Source organism: Sapajus apella, unplaced genomic scaffold (assembly GCF_009761245.1).
Source record: "Sapajus apella isolate SASKATOON/1434 unplaced genomic scaffold, GSC_monkey_1.0 scaffold45, whole genome shotgun sequence".
NCBI lineage: Eukaryota > Metazoa > Chordata > Mammalia > Primates > Cebidae > Sapajus > Sapajus apella.
The window spans coordinates 14,937,449-14,953,584 of record NW_022436985.1 but is presented as its reverse complement, the minus strand read 5'-3'; the positions used below and the strand labels follow the sequence as shown (position 1 = coordinate 14,953,584).

Sequence of the window (16,136 nt, the reverse complement as noted above, 5' to 3'; positions counted from 1 at the left end):
GCCTGGCGACCACTGTCCTTAAAATAATCCAATCCTAGCTAAATGACAGTATACGTCAATTCAAACCTATGAACCTTTAAATCTGGCAACAGTTCAAGTACAATCAAAAAACTCCTAACCAAACTAAAATCAACCGAAGTAATCCTGAGATTTGTTTCCTTTCCTCACCCTCGGGGACCGCACCTCTTTGTGCACAAGGTTCTGAAAGTCTCCTAACCTCAAACTCCAGTTACCCGCCCGGCTACGATTCGCCGGCAAGTCACTGTCGCCAGCCTCGGGTGGCTCCTGCTCAGCACTGGAGACGTCGGCGGATGCGGACGGGCGCGATCACTGAAGGAGTCCAGACGCCAGGCGTTGTTCCGCCGGGCCCGAAACCAAGACCAGGGACGCGCCGTCACCAAAGACCGGGCCTCGGGCTGGCGCAGAGCAGCGGAGACCCAGGCTGGGGTCCTAGTTTTGGCCTGGGCTCAACCTCACGGCTTAAGGACCGGCGAAGAGGACAAAAAGCAACGGGCGGACGCACCTGGCGAAGACCTTCGGCAGCCGGGTCCTGCCTTAGTGCAGCGTCGGTCGGACTCTCCCAGCATTCGCCGCCGCCCCTCCTCCCCAGCCAGGGCCACCTCCACGTTCGGCTCCAACGTGGCAGCCGCAGCCACGCCCTGCCGCCCGACACTTCCGGGAACGACGTCTCTCCCCGCCCACCCCGACGCACGGCCCGACGCACGGCACGCCGCGGCACTTCCGGGATTGGCAGTAGGCTAGGGCGCAGGGTAGGGTTCTGCTCCTTGGGACGGTTCTGCGCATTGGGGCCCTCTGCGGTCATCGCGTCAGCGCGAATTTAGGAACTCTTTTCTGAGGGGCGGCGCAAAGAATGTGGATGCCGTAGCCAGGACTAATAGATAAAGGAAAAGTCCTGCACGGTGCCCCCGTTCGGCCGAATGACCGCCGTGGCCCGCAGGAACGCCACGTAGCACTAGTCGTGTGAGGCGTCGGCCGCCCCTGGCGACACTGCCCGCGCCAAACCGCGTGGAGAATCGGGTTGCAAGGGCTTTATTGCATTTGTCACTGAATTCTTAAAATTACCCACTTGATTCTACATTCTGGCGTTTTGAGACCTTCTACAGAGAGAACTGGGCATACCCAAAGGCTACTGTGGACAGAGGCATAGATGGGGTGTTATATTAATTCCAATTAGTATCCTTTCATACTTGTTACTATCTCATGGTACTATTTGAGACCCGTTAGCACTCGCCTTCCGCCACTGTTAACCGTACTAGTTTCCCCAGAGCCTCAAATCTAATTAGATGCATTGCCTGGGTGTACTTTTAGTATAGGGAGGAATTATTTTACAGAGAAGTAAAGCCAAAGGAAAATCACTTGCTAAATTACCAGAATCTGGATTAAACCCAGGTCTCCTAACTTTTCGACAAGTTCTTTTCTCATTACACCTAGCATTCAAAGCCAACTCTCCTACCGCCTTTCTTTCCTAGATGCCTGGAAATAATGTTTGTCTTTTGTAAACAAAAAGACAAGTAAAATATGGCAAACACTCCTTAAGGACTAGGGAGTAGAAACATTTTTGTACTCATTGCAGCCTTCCCAGTGCCTTTTCAGTCTTAACATGTGGTTTGACTATAAAAGCAAAAGTTTATTTCTGTAGGATTGAAATCAGCTCTAACAGATTACAGTTGACCTTTGAACAACACGGTTAGGCGTTAACTCCAGTCAAAAACAGCAAACTTGAGCCTGGCATGGTGGCTCACACCTGTAATCCCAGCACTTTGGGAGGCTGAGGCCGGCAGATCACTTGAGGTCAGGAGTTCCAGACCAGCCTGACCAACATGGTGAAACTCCATCTCTACTAAAAATACAAAAATTAGCTGGGTGTGGTGGCACAAGCCTGTAGTCCCAACTATTCGGGAGGCTGAAGCAAAAGAATCACTTGAACCCGGGAGGTGGAGGTTGCAGCAAGCCGAGATCCGGGCACTGCACTCCATCCTGGGCGAAAGAATGAGACCCCATGTCAAAAAAAAAAAAGTTTGGCTCTTTGGGAGATAGAGGTGGGTGGATCACCCGAGGCCAGGAGTTCAGACTAGCCTGGCCAACATGGTGAAACCCCATCTCTACAAAGAATACAAAAATTAACCAGGTGTGGTCGTGTGTGCCTGTTGTCCCAGCTACTAGGGAAGCTGAGGTGGGAGGATCAGCTTGAATCCCGGAGGTGGAAGTTGTAGTGAGCCGAGATCGTGCCACTGCACCCAACCCGGGGCACAAGAGAAAAACCCCACCCCAAAAAAAAAAAAAAAAAAAGCAAACTTCTGACTCCTCCAAAATGTAACTACAAATAGTCCCTACTGTTGATGGGAAGTCTGATAAAATCGATTAACATACATTTTCTATGTAACCTGAATTATATAGCATATTCCAATAAAGCTACAGGAAAAACATTCAGAAAATCATAAATATATTTACTGTAAGCAGATGTAGATTATCATAAAGGTCTTCATCCTGGTTGTCTTCATATTGAGCAGGCTGAGGAGAAAGAGAAGGGATTGGTCTTGCTGTCTCTGATGGCAGAGGCGGAAGAAAATCTGTGTATGTGGACTCACGCAGTTCAAATCCCTGTTGTTCAAGGGTCAACTGTACTAGCCTAGCTTAGAGCAGTTCATTTCTAGTTATATTCTAGAGGCTTTATGACTGCAAGACTAGTTTACCCAGAGAGATGGTAATAAAAATCCCTGACTTAAAAGTGGGACTATCATTTGGGCCGAAAGAAAACATTAAATGCCTGAATTGTTTTCTATTGTCTCATCCCCCAAATACTCCCTGCTGTCTTCCAAGTTTGCACTGATGTGGAAAAAGCGTTCATTAGAACTTCCATTTTCCCAAAAACCAATGATTTAAACAGCAGTTACATTTTCTGGTTTCATTTAATACAATCTCAGTGCAACAGCATGTTCCTATTGCATAAGTCAGCAAACTCCCCCCACCTCCCTTTTTAGTTACTGTGAGTTAAGAATCGTTTTTATATTTTTAAGTAGGAAAAAAGGCAAAAGAAAAATATTTCATGACATCAAAATTATATGAAATTCAAATTCTGTTGTCCATAAAATTTTATTAGAACATAATGGTTTACATATTGTTAATGGTTAATAGTTTACATTATTGTTTACCACTCCTTTTGCAATACAAGCTGAGTGGTTCCAATAGAGCGCATATGGCCCTCAAAGCCTAAAATATTTACTATATAGCCCTTAACAGGAAAAAGTTGTCAATCTTTTTTTTTTTGAGGTGGAGTTTCTCTCTTCTTGCTTGGGCTGGAGTGCAGCGATGTGACCTCAGCTCACTGCAATCTCCACCTCCTGGGTTCAAGCGATTCTCCTGCCTCAGCCTTCCAAGTAGCTGGGACTCCAGGCACGCACCACCATGCCCAGCTAATTTTTTGTATTTTTAGTAGAAACAGGGTTTCAACATGTTGGCCAGGATGGTCTCGATCTCTTAACCTTATGATCTGCCCACCTTGGCCTCCCAAAGTGCTGGAATTACAGGTGTGAGCCACCAGGCCAAATCTGTCAATCTTTATTACTTTTGCCAGAAATTTAATACTCGAAGGTCCAATATAAGGCACAGTATTATAAAAATTGTATTTCAAAGCTTTTGATACGGCAATACACAAAAGCATATGAAAAGTAAATGTAGGGCAGGTGCAGTGGCTCACACCTGTAATACTAACACTTTGGGAGGCTGAGGTGGGCAGAACACTTGAGTCCAGGAGTTCAAGACCAGCCTGGAAAACATGGCAAAGCTTCAACAACAAAAAATTAGCTGCACGTGTTAGCACACACCAGTAGTCCCACCTACTCAGGAGTCTGAGGTAGGACTGCTTGAGCCCAGGAGGTGGATATTGCAGTGAGCCGAGATCATGCCACACACTCCAGCTTGGGTGACAGAGCAAGATCCTGTCTCAAAAAAAATATGTTAAATTATAACTGATTATCACACAGATTAAAATATAGCTGTTTGTAGAGTTGATGTGCATATTTACATCTGGTTAAATATGCAGACTCCCTAGCTTGTTTTTACAAGCAAAGAGTCCTGGCTTTCAGCGTGTAAGCTGAAATTATGCAATGTTATCTTAATCTATGCAAAAATTTATGATTGTTCTATGACTTTAAAATTTGCTAGATTAAAAACTCTCCTGGCCAAGCACTATGGGAGGCAGAGGCGGTCAGATTGCTTGAGCTCAGGAGCTCTGGACTGGCCTGGGCAACACGGCAAAACTGTCTCTAATAAAAATACAAAAAATATTAGCTGGGTGTGGTGGCACACACTTATGGTCCCAGCTTCTTGGGGGGCTGAGGTGTGGGGATCGCTTAAGCCCGGGAGGCAGAGGTTGCAGTGAGCCAAAATCTCACTACTGTTCTCCAGCCTTGGTGACAGAGTAACACACAGTCTCAAAACAAAACAAACCTCTCCTGCTGTTGGCTATAATTTTTTTAATTGTACTTTTTGGCCGGGCAAGGTGGCTCACGCCTGTAATCCAAGCACTTTGGAGGCCAAGGCAGGCGGATCACCTGAGGTCAGGAGTTCAAGACCAGCCTGACCAACATCGTGAAACCCTGTCTTAAAAAAAATAAAAAATAAAATTGTACTTTTTTCTAATAATGTAAAACTAATATTTAGTATACTAATTTTAGTAATTTAAACTATTAGAAACATTGAAACACTAAAATATTTCTTTACAATTTATCAAGATTTGAACAGTGCTTGTCTTATCACGTAACTTACAAGTGAGCATCTTTCCTATGCCTTGGCAAATTGTCACTACTCTTTCCTAACTTTGGGTCAGCTTCCAAAGGTTTATCCTTTGCATTTTTTTTTTTTTTTTTTTGAGACGGAGTTTTGCTCTTGTTACTCAGGCTGGAGTGCAATGGCGCGATCTCGGCTCACCGCAACCTCCGCCTCCTGGGTTCAGGCAATTCTCCTGCCTCAACCTCCTGAGTAGCTGGGATTACAGGCATGCACCACCATGCCCAGCTAATTTTTTGTATTTTTAGTAGAGACGGGGTTTCACCATGTTGACCAGGATGATCTTGATCTCCTGACCTCGTGATCCACCCGCCTCGGCCTCCCAAAGTGCTGGGATTACAGGCTTGAGCCACCGCGCCCGGCCTATCCTTTGCATTTTCAATGTACTGAAGTATCTGAGAGCTCCTTTAATGTGAAGTTTTTTTGCTGGCATTGCTTCCTGAGACATGGTCATTCTTTACATCACAACCACTTTATGTCTGTAAATTTGACTTTGCTAAGTTCCTCTGCTACGTTATCCAGAGCTGCCTCTTGAACAGCAGCAGTGTCAACATTCCCACAGTCAGCTCTATCTTCTGTAACATTCTATCTGAAGCTTTCAGCTTTAAGAGATAGCTTAACATCAATTCATGCCAACTTCTGAAATGATGAACCCACCTTTTACTCGTAGTAATATATTCTTTCAGTCTTTTTCTAATTACCATTTTCTTTCAATACAGTAACTATATCACTTTAGCCTGAATGCTGGTCAAACTGATTGGAATTTGTTTTTTATCAGTCTTCAAGTAATGTTCCATTTCAATCACAAACAGCTTTCTGTTTTTAGTGCAATGAAGCAACTTTACCTTTTTACATTTATCAGACTTTTTCAATAGGTTTGTTTTAGTTTCACACAGGTCTGGGTCTCAGCCTATCTTTGCTGTCCCCACTTTCAAATCTTTTAATCACATCCAATTTCACTTCCAGCATTTCACTTTTCTTTGCTGCCCTGTCCTTTGCTGACCAATTACCTCTTTTGATCATCCATTTTTATGGTCACAAGGTTAACACTACTATGGGGTTAAGGAGGCAACACTACTGCGCACTTCCTGCTTTACTATCTGTGCATCAACTGAACAGATGATCAGTAATGAATCACAAACTTTGAAAGTAATGTAACTGGCATATGCATATGGCATATCATAATGCCTTTTTTTTTTTTTTTTCACAATGACTTGTGGACTAAAGAGCTAGCAGCAGAATTTATGTATGTTTTCTCAATACTGTGGTAATGGAAATATTAACCACATTGTTGGACTGGTTTAACTGCGGTAATTCATATTTATGCATATTGGAACTGTGCAAAGCAAGGACTGCCTGTATCTAAAATGAGAAGAACTCCTTATTAGTTCACAAAACAGTTAACTTTTAATCCAATTTAGTTAACTACTATCAACGTGGTGAAACCCCGTCTCTACTAAAACTACAAAAAATTAGCTGGGCATGGTGGTGCGCGCCTGTAATCCCAGCTACTCAGGAGGCTGAGGCAGGAGAATTGCCTGAACCCAGGAGGCGGAGGTTGCGGTGAGCCGAGATCGCGCCATTGCACTCCAGCCTGGGTAACAAGAGCGAAACTCTGTCTCGAAAAAAAAAAAAAAATTGCTCACTTGAGTTACAAGAACGTTTGCAGAGAATTTAATGGGTAATTCTTCATATTAGGATCTGCATAGCACAAAACCATTCTAGTTTTTTTTTTAGAGACAAGGTTTTGCTGTCACCCAGGCTGGAGTGTAGTAACAGTGATCACAGCTCACTGTAGCTTCAACATTCTGGGCACAAGTGATCCTCCCACCTCAGCCTCCCAAGTAGCTAGGACTTACAGGCACACACCACCATGCCTGGTTAATTATTTTTTGTAGAGACAGGTGTCTTTTTGTTGCCCAGACTGGTCTGGAACTCCTGGCTTCAAGGGATCCTTCTGCTTTGGCCACCCAAAATGCAAAGATTATAGGCATGAGCCTCCATGCCCAGTTGACATTCTTTCAGGAATTCAGATCCCCTCCCCTCATTTCAGTAGTTTTTAGGTCCACAAAGAGTAAAGTTGTAGACAAAACAATCACAAGGCACATGACTGTTTATATGTAACTTTTTCCATAGCAGCCAGTACCACGTTTACACCTCAGTAAAACAGTAGCATCCATTCCATGAATGTTGGTTTAGTTTGTTTCTGTTTTTTTTTGTTTTTTTTTTTTGTTTTTTTTTTTTTTTGTGAGATGGAGTTTCGCTCTTGTTACCCAGGCTGGAGTGCAATGGCGCGATCTCGGCTCAGGCAATTCTCCTGCCTCAACCTCCTGAGTAGCTAGGATTACAGGCATGTGCCACCATGCCCAGCTAATTTTTTGTATTTTTAGTAGAGACGGGGTTTCACCATGTTGACCAGGATGGTCTCGATCTCTGGACCTCGTGATCCACCCGCCTTGGCCTCCCAAAGTGCTGGGATTACAGGCTTGAGCCACCGCGCCCGGCTAGTTTGTTTCTGAATGCATTTATTTCACAAATTTGTTTAAGGGCTATAAACCAAATTTGTATCAACTTTTATGTTTGTACATATTTACAAAATAGAAAATTAAGTCAGCATTAAGTCAGTATAAACAGTCACAAGAATTTTTCCCCTCTACAAAGGGTGTATATTCGAGGAGACTTCAAAAAGTTTCTGGAAAATGGAATTAAAAGACAAAAATATAAACTATATTTCTGAACATTAGTTCTATGGAGTTCAAGTCACTTGTAAGTGATGATACCAGCTATTCAGTCCATCCATAAATAACTGAGAGTTCTAGGAATTTAACCACATCAATGCAGTTTTTTTTTCTTTTTTTTACATTATTAACTGAAAAAAAATGTACAGCTTTAAAAAAATTTTTTAAGATTAGGAAACAAAACATCAGAAGGTGCCAAATCAGGACTATAGGGTGGATACCTAGTGATCTGCCATCAAAACTCTCGCAGAATTGCCCTTGATGAGAGAGATGAGTAGAAGCATTGTGGAGAACAACTCTCTGGTGAAGCTTTCTCGGACATTTTTCTGCTAAAGCTTTGGCTAAGTGTCTCAAAAACACTCCTAATAAGCAGATGTGACCATTCTTTGGCCCTACAGAAAGTCAATAAGCAAAATACCTTGAGCATCCAAAAGCTGTTGTCATGACCTTTGCTCTCAACCAGTCCACTTGTGCTTTGACTGAACTACTTCCATAGCTTGGTAACCATTGCTTTAATTGTGCTTTGTCTTCAGGATTGCACTGTTAAAGCCATGTTTCATCTCCTGTTACAATTTTTCAATGAAATGCTTCAAGATCATGACCCCACTTATTTAAAATTCCCATTGAAAGCTCTGCTCCTGTCTGTAGCTGATCTGGGTGCAATGGTTTTGGTACCTATCGGGTGTAAAGTTTGCTAAATTTTTCTAGTCAGAATTGTGTAAAGTGAACCAACTGAGATGTCTATGGTGTTGACTGTCGTTTCTGCTATAAACTGTTGGTTTTCTGCAGTTAGGCCATGAACTAGATTAATTTTTTTTTCTCACAAACTGATGTGGATGATCTGCCACTGTGGGCTTCTTCAAGATTACCTTATCCATTCTTAAAATGAGTTATCCATTTGTAAACTGATTTCTTTGGGGCATTGTCCCAATAAACTTTTCATAAAGTATCAATTAGTTCACAATTCCCCCACCCAAGCATCAACATAAATTTGATGTTTGTTCTTGCTTCAATTTTAGCAGAATTCGTGTTGCTCTGACAGAGCCTCTTTTCAAACTGATGTCTTATTCTTCTTAGTGCTTCAAACTAGATCCTGTTCAGATGTGTTATAACAAGTTAGTAGGAGTTTATTTTGGTACAAAAAATTTTGAAATCCATGCACAGTTTTTTCATGATATGCATTTTCCACAAACTTTTTCAAGACCCCTCATATTTCTTGGATTTTTTGTTTGTTTGTGTTTATTTATTTATTTTTTTGAGACAGAGTCTCACACTGTCACCCAGGCTATAGTGCAGTGGTGCAATCTCAGTTCACTGCAATCTCCGTCTCCTGGGTCCAAGCAATTCTCTTGCCTCAGACTCCCGAGTAGCTGAGACTACAGGCTTGCATCACCATGCCCAGCTAATTTTTTTTTTTTTTTGTATATTTTTAGTAGAGACGGGGTTTCACCATGTTGGCCAGGATGGTCTAGATCTCCTGACCTCGTGATCCGCCCACCTTGGCCTCCCAAAGTGCTGGGATTATAGGTGTGAGCCACCACACCCAGCCAACCCCTCATATTTCTAAAATTTGTGAAATACCCATAATAACAAGCCTAATTAATGACAGAACTAGTATTAAATTTAAGATTCCTAGTTTCTTATCACATTCTTATCTACTGTTCCTGAACAAAGCTTAAGTTGTAGGATAGTCATCCATTGGCATATCTAAGTCATTTATAAACCCTGGAACGTATGATCCAAGAATATCAGGGGCTGAAAGGATATCATTATTTCTAAGAAAAGGTAACTATCAGCCATGTGCGGTGGCTCACAACTATAATACTAGCACTTTGGGAGCCAGAGGCAGGTGGATCACTTGAGGCTGGAAGTTTGAGACCAGTCTGGCCAACGTGACGAAACCCGGTCTCTACTTAATAAAAAAATTATCTGGGCATGGTAGCATACGCCTGTAATTCCAGCCACTTTGGAGGCTGAGCCATGACAACTGTTTGAACCTGGGAGGCAGACTGCAGTAAGCAGAGATTGTGCCGCTGTACTCCAACCTGGGCAACAGAGCAAGAATGTGTCTCAAAAAAAAAAAAAAAAAAAAAAAAAAAAAAAAAAAAAAAAAAAAAAAGGGAAAAGAAAACTACCTAAGTTTTAAAAGCTCCACCCCCTCCAATGCCTTTCCTGAATTGAATCTGTCAATTTTTTTTTTTTTTTTGAGATATAGTCTTGCTCTGCTGCCAGGTGCCAGGCTGGAGTGCAGTGGCGCAATCTTGGCTCACTGCAATCTCCGCCTCCTGGGTTCAAGCAATTCTCCTGCCTCAGCCTCCCAAGTAGCTGGGACTATAGGCACACGCCACCATGCCCAGCTAATTTTTGTATTTTTTTAGTAGAGACGGGGTTTCACCATGTTGGCCAGGATGGTCTCGATCTCTTGACCTCATGATCCGCCCGCCTCAGCCTCCCAAAATGTTGGGATTACAGGTGTGAGCCACCATGCCCGACTGAATCTATCAATTTAAAAAATACTATTTTGAAATAATACTTATTATCTTTAAAAGCTAGAAGAGTAAGGAAAATAAATTTTTAATTCAGAGTACAGTATCCACATTAGGCTAAAATGAATGTCAGTTTTCTGCTCATATCTGACATTTTCTGTGTTCTTTTATCAAAATAAACGTGTAAGTCCCATACCTTATTATATAAATCTTCAACTTCTTAATCAAATAAATATGACAAATGATGTTCTCTAAGAAAAACGCCCTTCAACTTTACTCCTAAAACAGAAAACATTCAGAAAAAAAATCATTGTGCAGAAACACATCATATATACAAGCCTTATCATTTTCTTTTCCTGTTATGTCCTCATCCACATACATTAATCACAACAAATCATGATGTGAACAGCAGTGGAAAAAGTTTAATCATTGGACATTTATTTCTTCTTATTTTGAACTTCAGCTCTAGTAATAAGATTCTCATTACTTAGCCCTTTACAACAGATGCATATATTTATCTAATGCAGAAAAGTTAAGACCTCCAATTTTACTATAATTGGAAAAAAAAATTCAGAACAAAGATATGTCAAGTGTATCACTTTATCGAATTTGTTAACCTGCTATAACCTGACAAAAGGGTAGGTGTTCAACAAGTGAGCTACAACCCTAAAAAGCAAGAAGTCTGTATCTGCTTTCATAGGGTTATTAGAAGAAATAAATACTGTTTAAGAAAAACAATTCTTTTTTTTTTTTTTTTTTTTTCTTTTTGAGATGGAGTCTCGCTCTGTTGCCCAGGCTAGAGTGCAATGGTGTGATCTTGGCTCACTGCAACCTCCACCTCTCAGGTTCAAATGACTCTCCTGCCTCAGCCTCCTGAGTAGCTGCGATTACAGGCATGCACCACCACGCCTGGCTAATTTTTGTATTTTTAGTAGAGACGGGGTTTCACCATGTTGGTCAGGCTGGTCTTGAACTCCTGACCTTATGATCCACCTGCCTCCACCCCCTAAGGTGTTGAGATTACAGGCGTGAGCAACCATACCTGGCCTCTTTTTTTTTGAGACGAAGTCTTGCTCTGTTACCCAGGCTGGAGTACAGTGGCCCATCTTGGCTCACTGCAACCTCTGCCTCCTGGGTTCAGTGATTCTCCTGCCTTGGCCTCCCAAGTAGTTGGGGTTACAGGCACACGCCACCACACCCAGCTAATTTTTTAATTTTTAGTAGGGACGAGGTTTCACCATGTTGGCCAGGCTGGTCTCAAACTCCTGAGCTCAGGTGATCCACCCACCTCAGCCTCCCAAAGTGCTGGAATTACAGGTGTGAGCTACCACGCCTGACCATGAAAACCAGCTCTTTCTATATACTAGATATAAAAAGCTTAGCAGCCTGAGCAACAAGGCAAAACCCCATCTCTACCAAAAATACAAAAAAATTAACCAGGTGTGGTGGCACATGCCTGCAGTCCCAGCTACTTAGAGGAGCTGACTGGAACTAGAGTACAGCTAGAAATTAAGTATCTACTCATAAAATTTTATTTGGGGTGGTACTAACTTGGAAAGTTGAACTTTCTAAGAATTTTTCAAAGAATATTGTCCAATTTCTTCTGTGCAGTTATAAAACTATTTGCCATAGGATGAAATAAAGAAAGGTACAGACAAACAGCATCATTGAAGGAGTTTGACCTTTTTCCCCAAAGCTTGATTTTTATCCAATATGATGAATATATTTTTACTAAATACTTCCTTCTCTTTTCCTTCTGATGCTTCCACCTCTACCTCCCATAGACTTCAGCTCCTCATCAGCTAAATATAGACCTTGTCAAGCAATCAGACTGTTCCTAATTGGCAGAATACTAATTAGTGCCTGAGATTTATGATCTTTTGAGTCTTCTTGTTTTCTTTTCATCACATCTTAAATGTTCTGTTTGAAAAAAAAAAACACTCCCCCCTTTCCTTTAAGTCTTAGCACTGCTTCTGATAGTTGGAAACCACTTGTCTAATAACAGAAGCATTACATATAAAACAAAGTATAACTAGTTTTGGAGCATATTAGGGTAGTTGCCCTCCATATCAGGTTTGATGCTGAGAAGACATTCCCAAGTTCGCATGAGATTCTGGAAGTAAAAATCATTATGTAACAAATAATGATATAATAATTTCAAAACTCCATGGCTTTCTGAAACGAAAGACAGAACTCAAACAATGAAAAATTCAGCAAGACAAAAGGGTAGGTGCTCAACAAGTGAGATAACAACCCTAGAAAGCAAAGAGTCTGTATTTGCTTTCATAGAGTTATGAGAAATAAATATTGCTTAAGAAAACCAACTCTTTCTACACACTATATATATAAAGCTTAGCAGCCTGGGCAACATGGCAAAACCCCATCTCTACCAAAAACAAAAAAAAAATAGCCACGTGTGGTGGCACACACCTGGGGTCCCAGCTATTTAGGAGGCTGAGGTAGGAAGTTTGCTTGAGCTTGGAAGACAGAGGTTGCAGTCAGCTGAGATTGCACCACTGCACTCCAGCCTGGGTGACAGACTGAGACCCCATTTCAAAAACATAAAATAAAAAAATAAAAAGCTCAGCATTGGCCGGGCGTGGTTGCTCATGCCTGTAATCCCAGCACTTTGGGAGGCCAAGGTGGGCGGATCACTGGAGGTCAGGAGTTCGAGACCAGCCTGGCCCACAGTAACTGGTCAATAAATAAATATTAGTTGTTGTTATTCTTTCCAAGTGGCCAATTAATGAGATTCGACACCATAAAATGGGAAATTAGGTTTTATCAAAGCCTTTATAAATGTTTTCCACTTGGACAATCCTCCATTTCCAACTCACTGCTATAGTTCCACTTAATACATTTAAAATAGAAAGATATACTACCTTCCCTGCATATTTTGAATAATTATCTTCCAAGACCTGTGTATCTTTTCCCGTCACCTCTGAGGGTACAATTCCTGAAAAGAGATATTTTTTTCAGTTTTTTTTTGTGCAATAGTCAATGCCTTTGCAAATAACACTATCTTTAATACAGCTTACATATCCTCATTGGAGTATTTAATAATCACAGCGGTTCATTATGTGAACAGCAGTGAAAAGGTTTAATCACTGGATATGAAGTTACTAGAAGCAGCAACGATATAACCAAATGACCAAATTGAGAACTTCTATGTCAACAGTAAAGTTAAAAATCACAATGACAACAAAAAAGCATATAAAAGTTATTAACAAATGTAAAGATACAAAAATACAACTAAGAAAAAAAAGATTCTATCTATAAAGGATTACTTATTTCCTATCCAGAAGGAACAATTTAGAGCAGTGACCCCTTTTGACTATTGTAAATTAGTTGCCTTACTTTAAGTAAATTTGTTCTGATAAAAGCAGTTTTCAGAAACTCATTTGAAATTAATAATTAAAGCAATGTTGTCAAAATAATATGAGAAACACTGTTTCATCTTTTCATCTTTAAGAAAGGCACACAGTTGCAATCCAATTAAACAGGAAAGAAAACAGCCCTCATTTCAGATGCTGAACTGGCAGCAGTACTTTCTTTTCTTTTTTTTTTTTGAGAAGGAGTTTTGCTTTTTGGAAGGAGTTTTGTTCTCCAGGCTGGAATGCAATGGGGCAATTTCGGCTCACCGAAACCTCCACCTCCCAGATTCAAGCAATTCTCCTGCCTCAGCCTCCGGAGTAGCTAGGATTACAGGCATGCACCACCATGTCCGGCTACCCTTGTATTTTTAGTAGAGACGGGGTTTCGCCATGTTGGTCAGGCTGGTCTCGAACTCCCAATCTCAGGGGATCCACCCACCTCGGCCTCCCAAAGTGCTGGATTACAGACATGAGCCACTGCGCCTTGCCGGCAGCAGTACTTTCAACTCTACCTTAAAAAAAATGGCAAGTGAATGCCTCTGTCTGCAAACTTTTGAGTCCTTAAAAAAAGGCAAACACCACAATGAGACAACCACTTCACACCCACAAAAATGTGGAGAAACTGGCAGCCTCATCCTCTGCTGGTGGGAATGTAAAATGGTGCAGCCACTTGGGAAAATAGTCTGGCAGTTCCTCAAGTTAAACACAATTATCTTATGACTCACCAATTCTACCCTTACGTGTGGAAAATGAAAACATTTGTCCACGCAAAAACTTGTACACAAATGTTCAAAATAGTCAAAAAAAATTAGAAACAATGTAAATGTCCACCAACTGATGAATGGATAAACAAAATCTGCTATATCCATACAATGGAATATGATTCAGCAATAAAAAATAAAGTACCAGGCCTGGTTCGGTGGCAAACGCCTGTAATCCCAGCACTTTGGGAGGCTGAGGCAGGAGGATAACCTGAGGTCGGGAGTTTGAGACCAGCCTGATACAACATGTAGAAACCCGGTTTCTACTAAAAATACAAAATTAGCTGGGCATGGTGGCACACGCCTGTAATCCTAGCTACTAGGGATGCTGAGGCAGGAGAATCGCTTGAACCTGGGAGGAGGAAGTTGCGGTGAGCCAAGGTCGCACCATTGCACTCCAGCCTGGGCAACAAGAGCGAAATTCCATCTCGAAAATAATAAATAAATAAATATATAAAGTACTGACACATGCTATAAGATGGATGAACTCTGAAAACATTCCAAATGAAAGAAGTCAGTCACAAAGACCATATATTAGTTCATAATTCCATTTACATGAAGTGTGCAGGGCAGACACAGGCACACAGAAAGTAAATTAGTGGTTGCTGAAGCCGGGTGGTGGAATATTTGGAGGTATTGCTAATAAGAATGAAGTTTCTTTTTGAAGTGATGAAAATATTCTACTATGATTGTGACTGTTGCACAACTCTGTTAATATACTAAAACTCCCTGAATTGTACGCATTAAACCAGTTGGTTGTATGAGAATTATATCTGAATAAAACCGTTACAAAAATATGACAACTAGTTTCTTCCTTAAAGATAGCTAAAAACAATGTTATTTTTATTCAGCCTCTTTGAGTACTAGGAAAAGGCCCTAAGAATCCAACCAACTTACAGTATTTAAGTCCGGTTCCTACTCTTTGCACACATTTTACAACCAAAAAGTATTCGCCTTGCACATCTCCCAGGGACCAGTTTTTCCAGAGTTCCTGGACTATCTATCCTTAGGCCATGTGACTTTTAAGGAAACATAAGCAAAACCTATTGATTCCATTCTGAGAAGACATAAGCATATTATAATGGAAAACTGATGTGAATAATTCCTTAATATGTATCCTTTCGGCTGTAAATCTGGACAAAAACACAAAGGGGAAAAAGAAATCTTGTATAGCCCTGGATATCTGGAATTATTTTTGTGTGCTATACCAAGAAATGGAAAAGTTGTAAACCATTCTGTTTTCTGTATGCTGAGGATCTCCTCAGAGACAAAAACACATTGGCCCGTTTTCTTCTAAGCAAATTGAAATCTCTTCCTTAAACATAGAGCTTAATTAAGACATTGTTCTAAGCTCTTTCTCCTGAAAGCTATTCCTAATGCCTCATTCCCAACCAAAAGTACTTCATTGCCCCTTGTCCCCTGCCCCTATTGGTACTGACGAGCCCCAAGAACCTTACCTTATTTCCTTCATTGTGGCAAAGTGTTTCAGAAAAGGGTTCTTTGAGTTAAAAGTCGGCGTATCCTATTTGACTCCTGCTCTCGGAATGGTTGGCCGAGAGCTTCCCCGTTATCTCCGCATCGGAAAGCTACAAGATAAAGCGCAAGAACACGACACACATCTCAGTAAATCACGTATTTTGGGCCCGACTCTGTCTTCAACATACCTAGTGCACCGCGTTTTATCCCTCTTCCATGCCTCTTCCTCCCGATATCCTCCAGTGCCAGAGACCGCACCCGCAGACTCATTGGCAGGTTTCCCGATTCGCCTCAATTTTTGTCCTGCCTCTCTGCTTCGCATTTTCAGGCTTGGCCTCATAAGAAGGACGATGACGCCGGATTGTGCCAGAATGGATGAAAACCGGAGGAAAACGAACCAGTTGCAGTAAAACCCACTATCCTGCCTCCAACCCAGAGGGAGGAGCGGTCAAGTGCTCGTCTTCAGGACCAGGCCCTTCCGATTGGCTGCTG

The 16,136-nt window shown here is 41.6% G+C and overlaps 1 protein-coding gene and 1 long non-coding RNA gene across 17 annotated transcripts in view; both read right to left on the bottom strand.

Moving 5' to 3' along the window:
- The window catches only part of SEC31A (SEC31 homolog A, COPII coat complex component), a 76,956-nt gene extending 76,244 nt beyond the window's left edge, over positions 1-712 (bottom strand). For 6 of the 14 annotated variants that reach the window (XM_032239764.1, XM_032239774.1, XM_032239767.1 and 3 more), the window contains exon 1: positions 524-712. Coding sequence is in view for 1 of the 14 variants with exons in the window: in XM_032239778.1 (XP_032095669.1) it covers positions 524-587 (64 nt within the window). In the remaining 13 variants the exon portion in view is untranslated. Of the gene's footprint in view, positions 1-217; positions 501-523 lie in introns of those variants that run through there. The other 8 variants (XM_032239750.1, XM_032239762.1, XM_032239752.1 and 5 more) reach the window with 6 other exon arrangements.
- A 1,735-nt stretch (positions 713-2,447) lies between these two features.
- Positions 2,448-16,116, bottom strand: LOC116524466. Of its 3 annotated transcripts, none has more exons than XR_004257336.1 (5): positions 15,833-16,116; positions 15,626-15,754; positions 12,916-12,989; positions 10,230-10,312; positions 2,448-2,532 (listed from the first exon to the last, which is right to left on the bottom strand). It is a non-coding gene; the product is annotated as an uncharacterized LOC116524466 (long non-coding RNA). The 3 variants fall into 3 exon arrangements; XR_004257335.1 differs by lacking the exon at positions 2,448-2,532 and adding an exon at positions 7,318-8,640; XR_004257337.1 differs by lacking the exons at positions 2,448-2,532; positions 10,230-10,312 and adding an exon at positions 11,921-12,146 and having other exon boundaries at positions 15,833-16,114.
- Between the last annotated feature and the right edge of the window lie 20 nt (positions 16,117-16,136).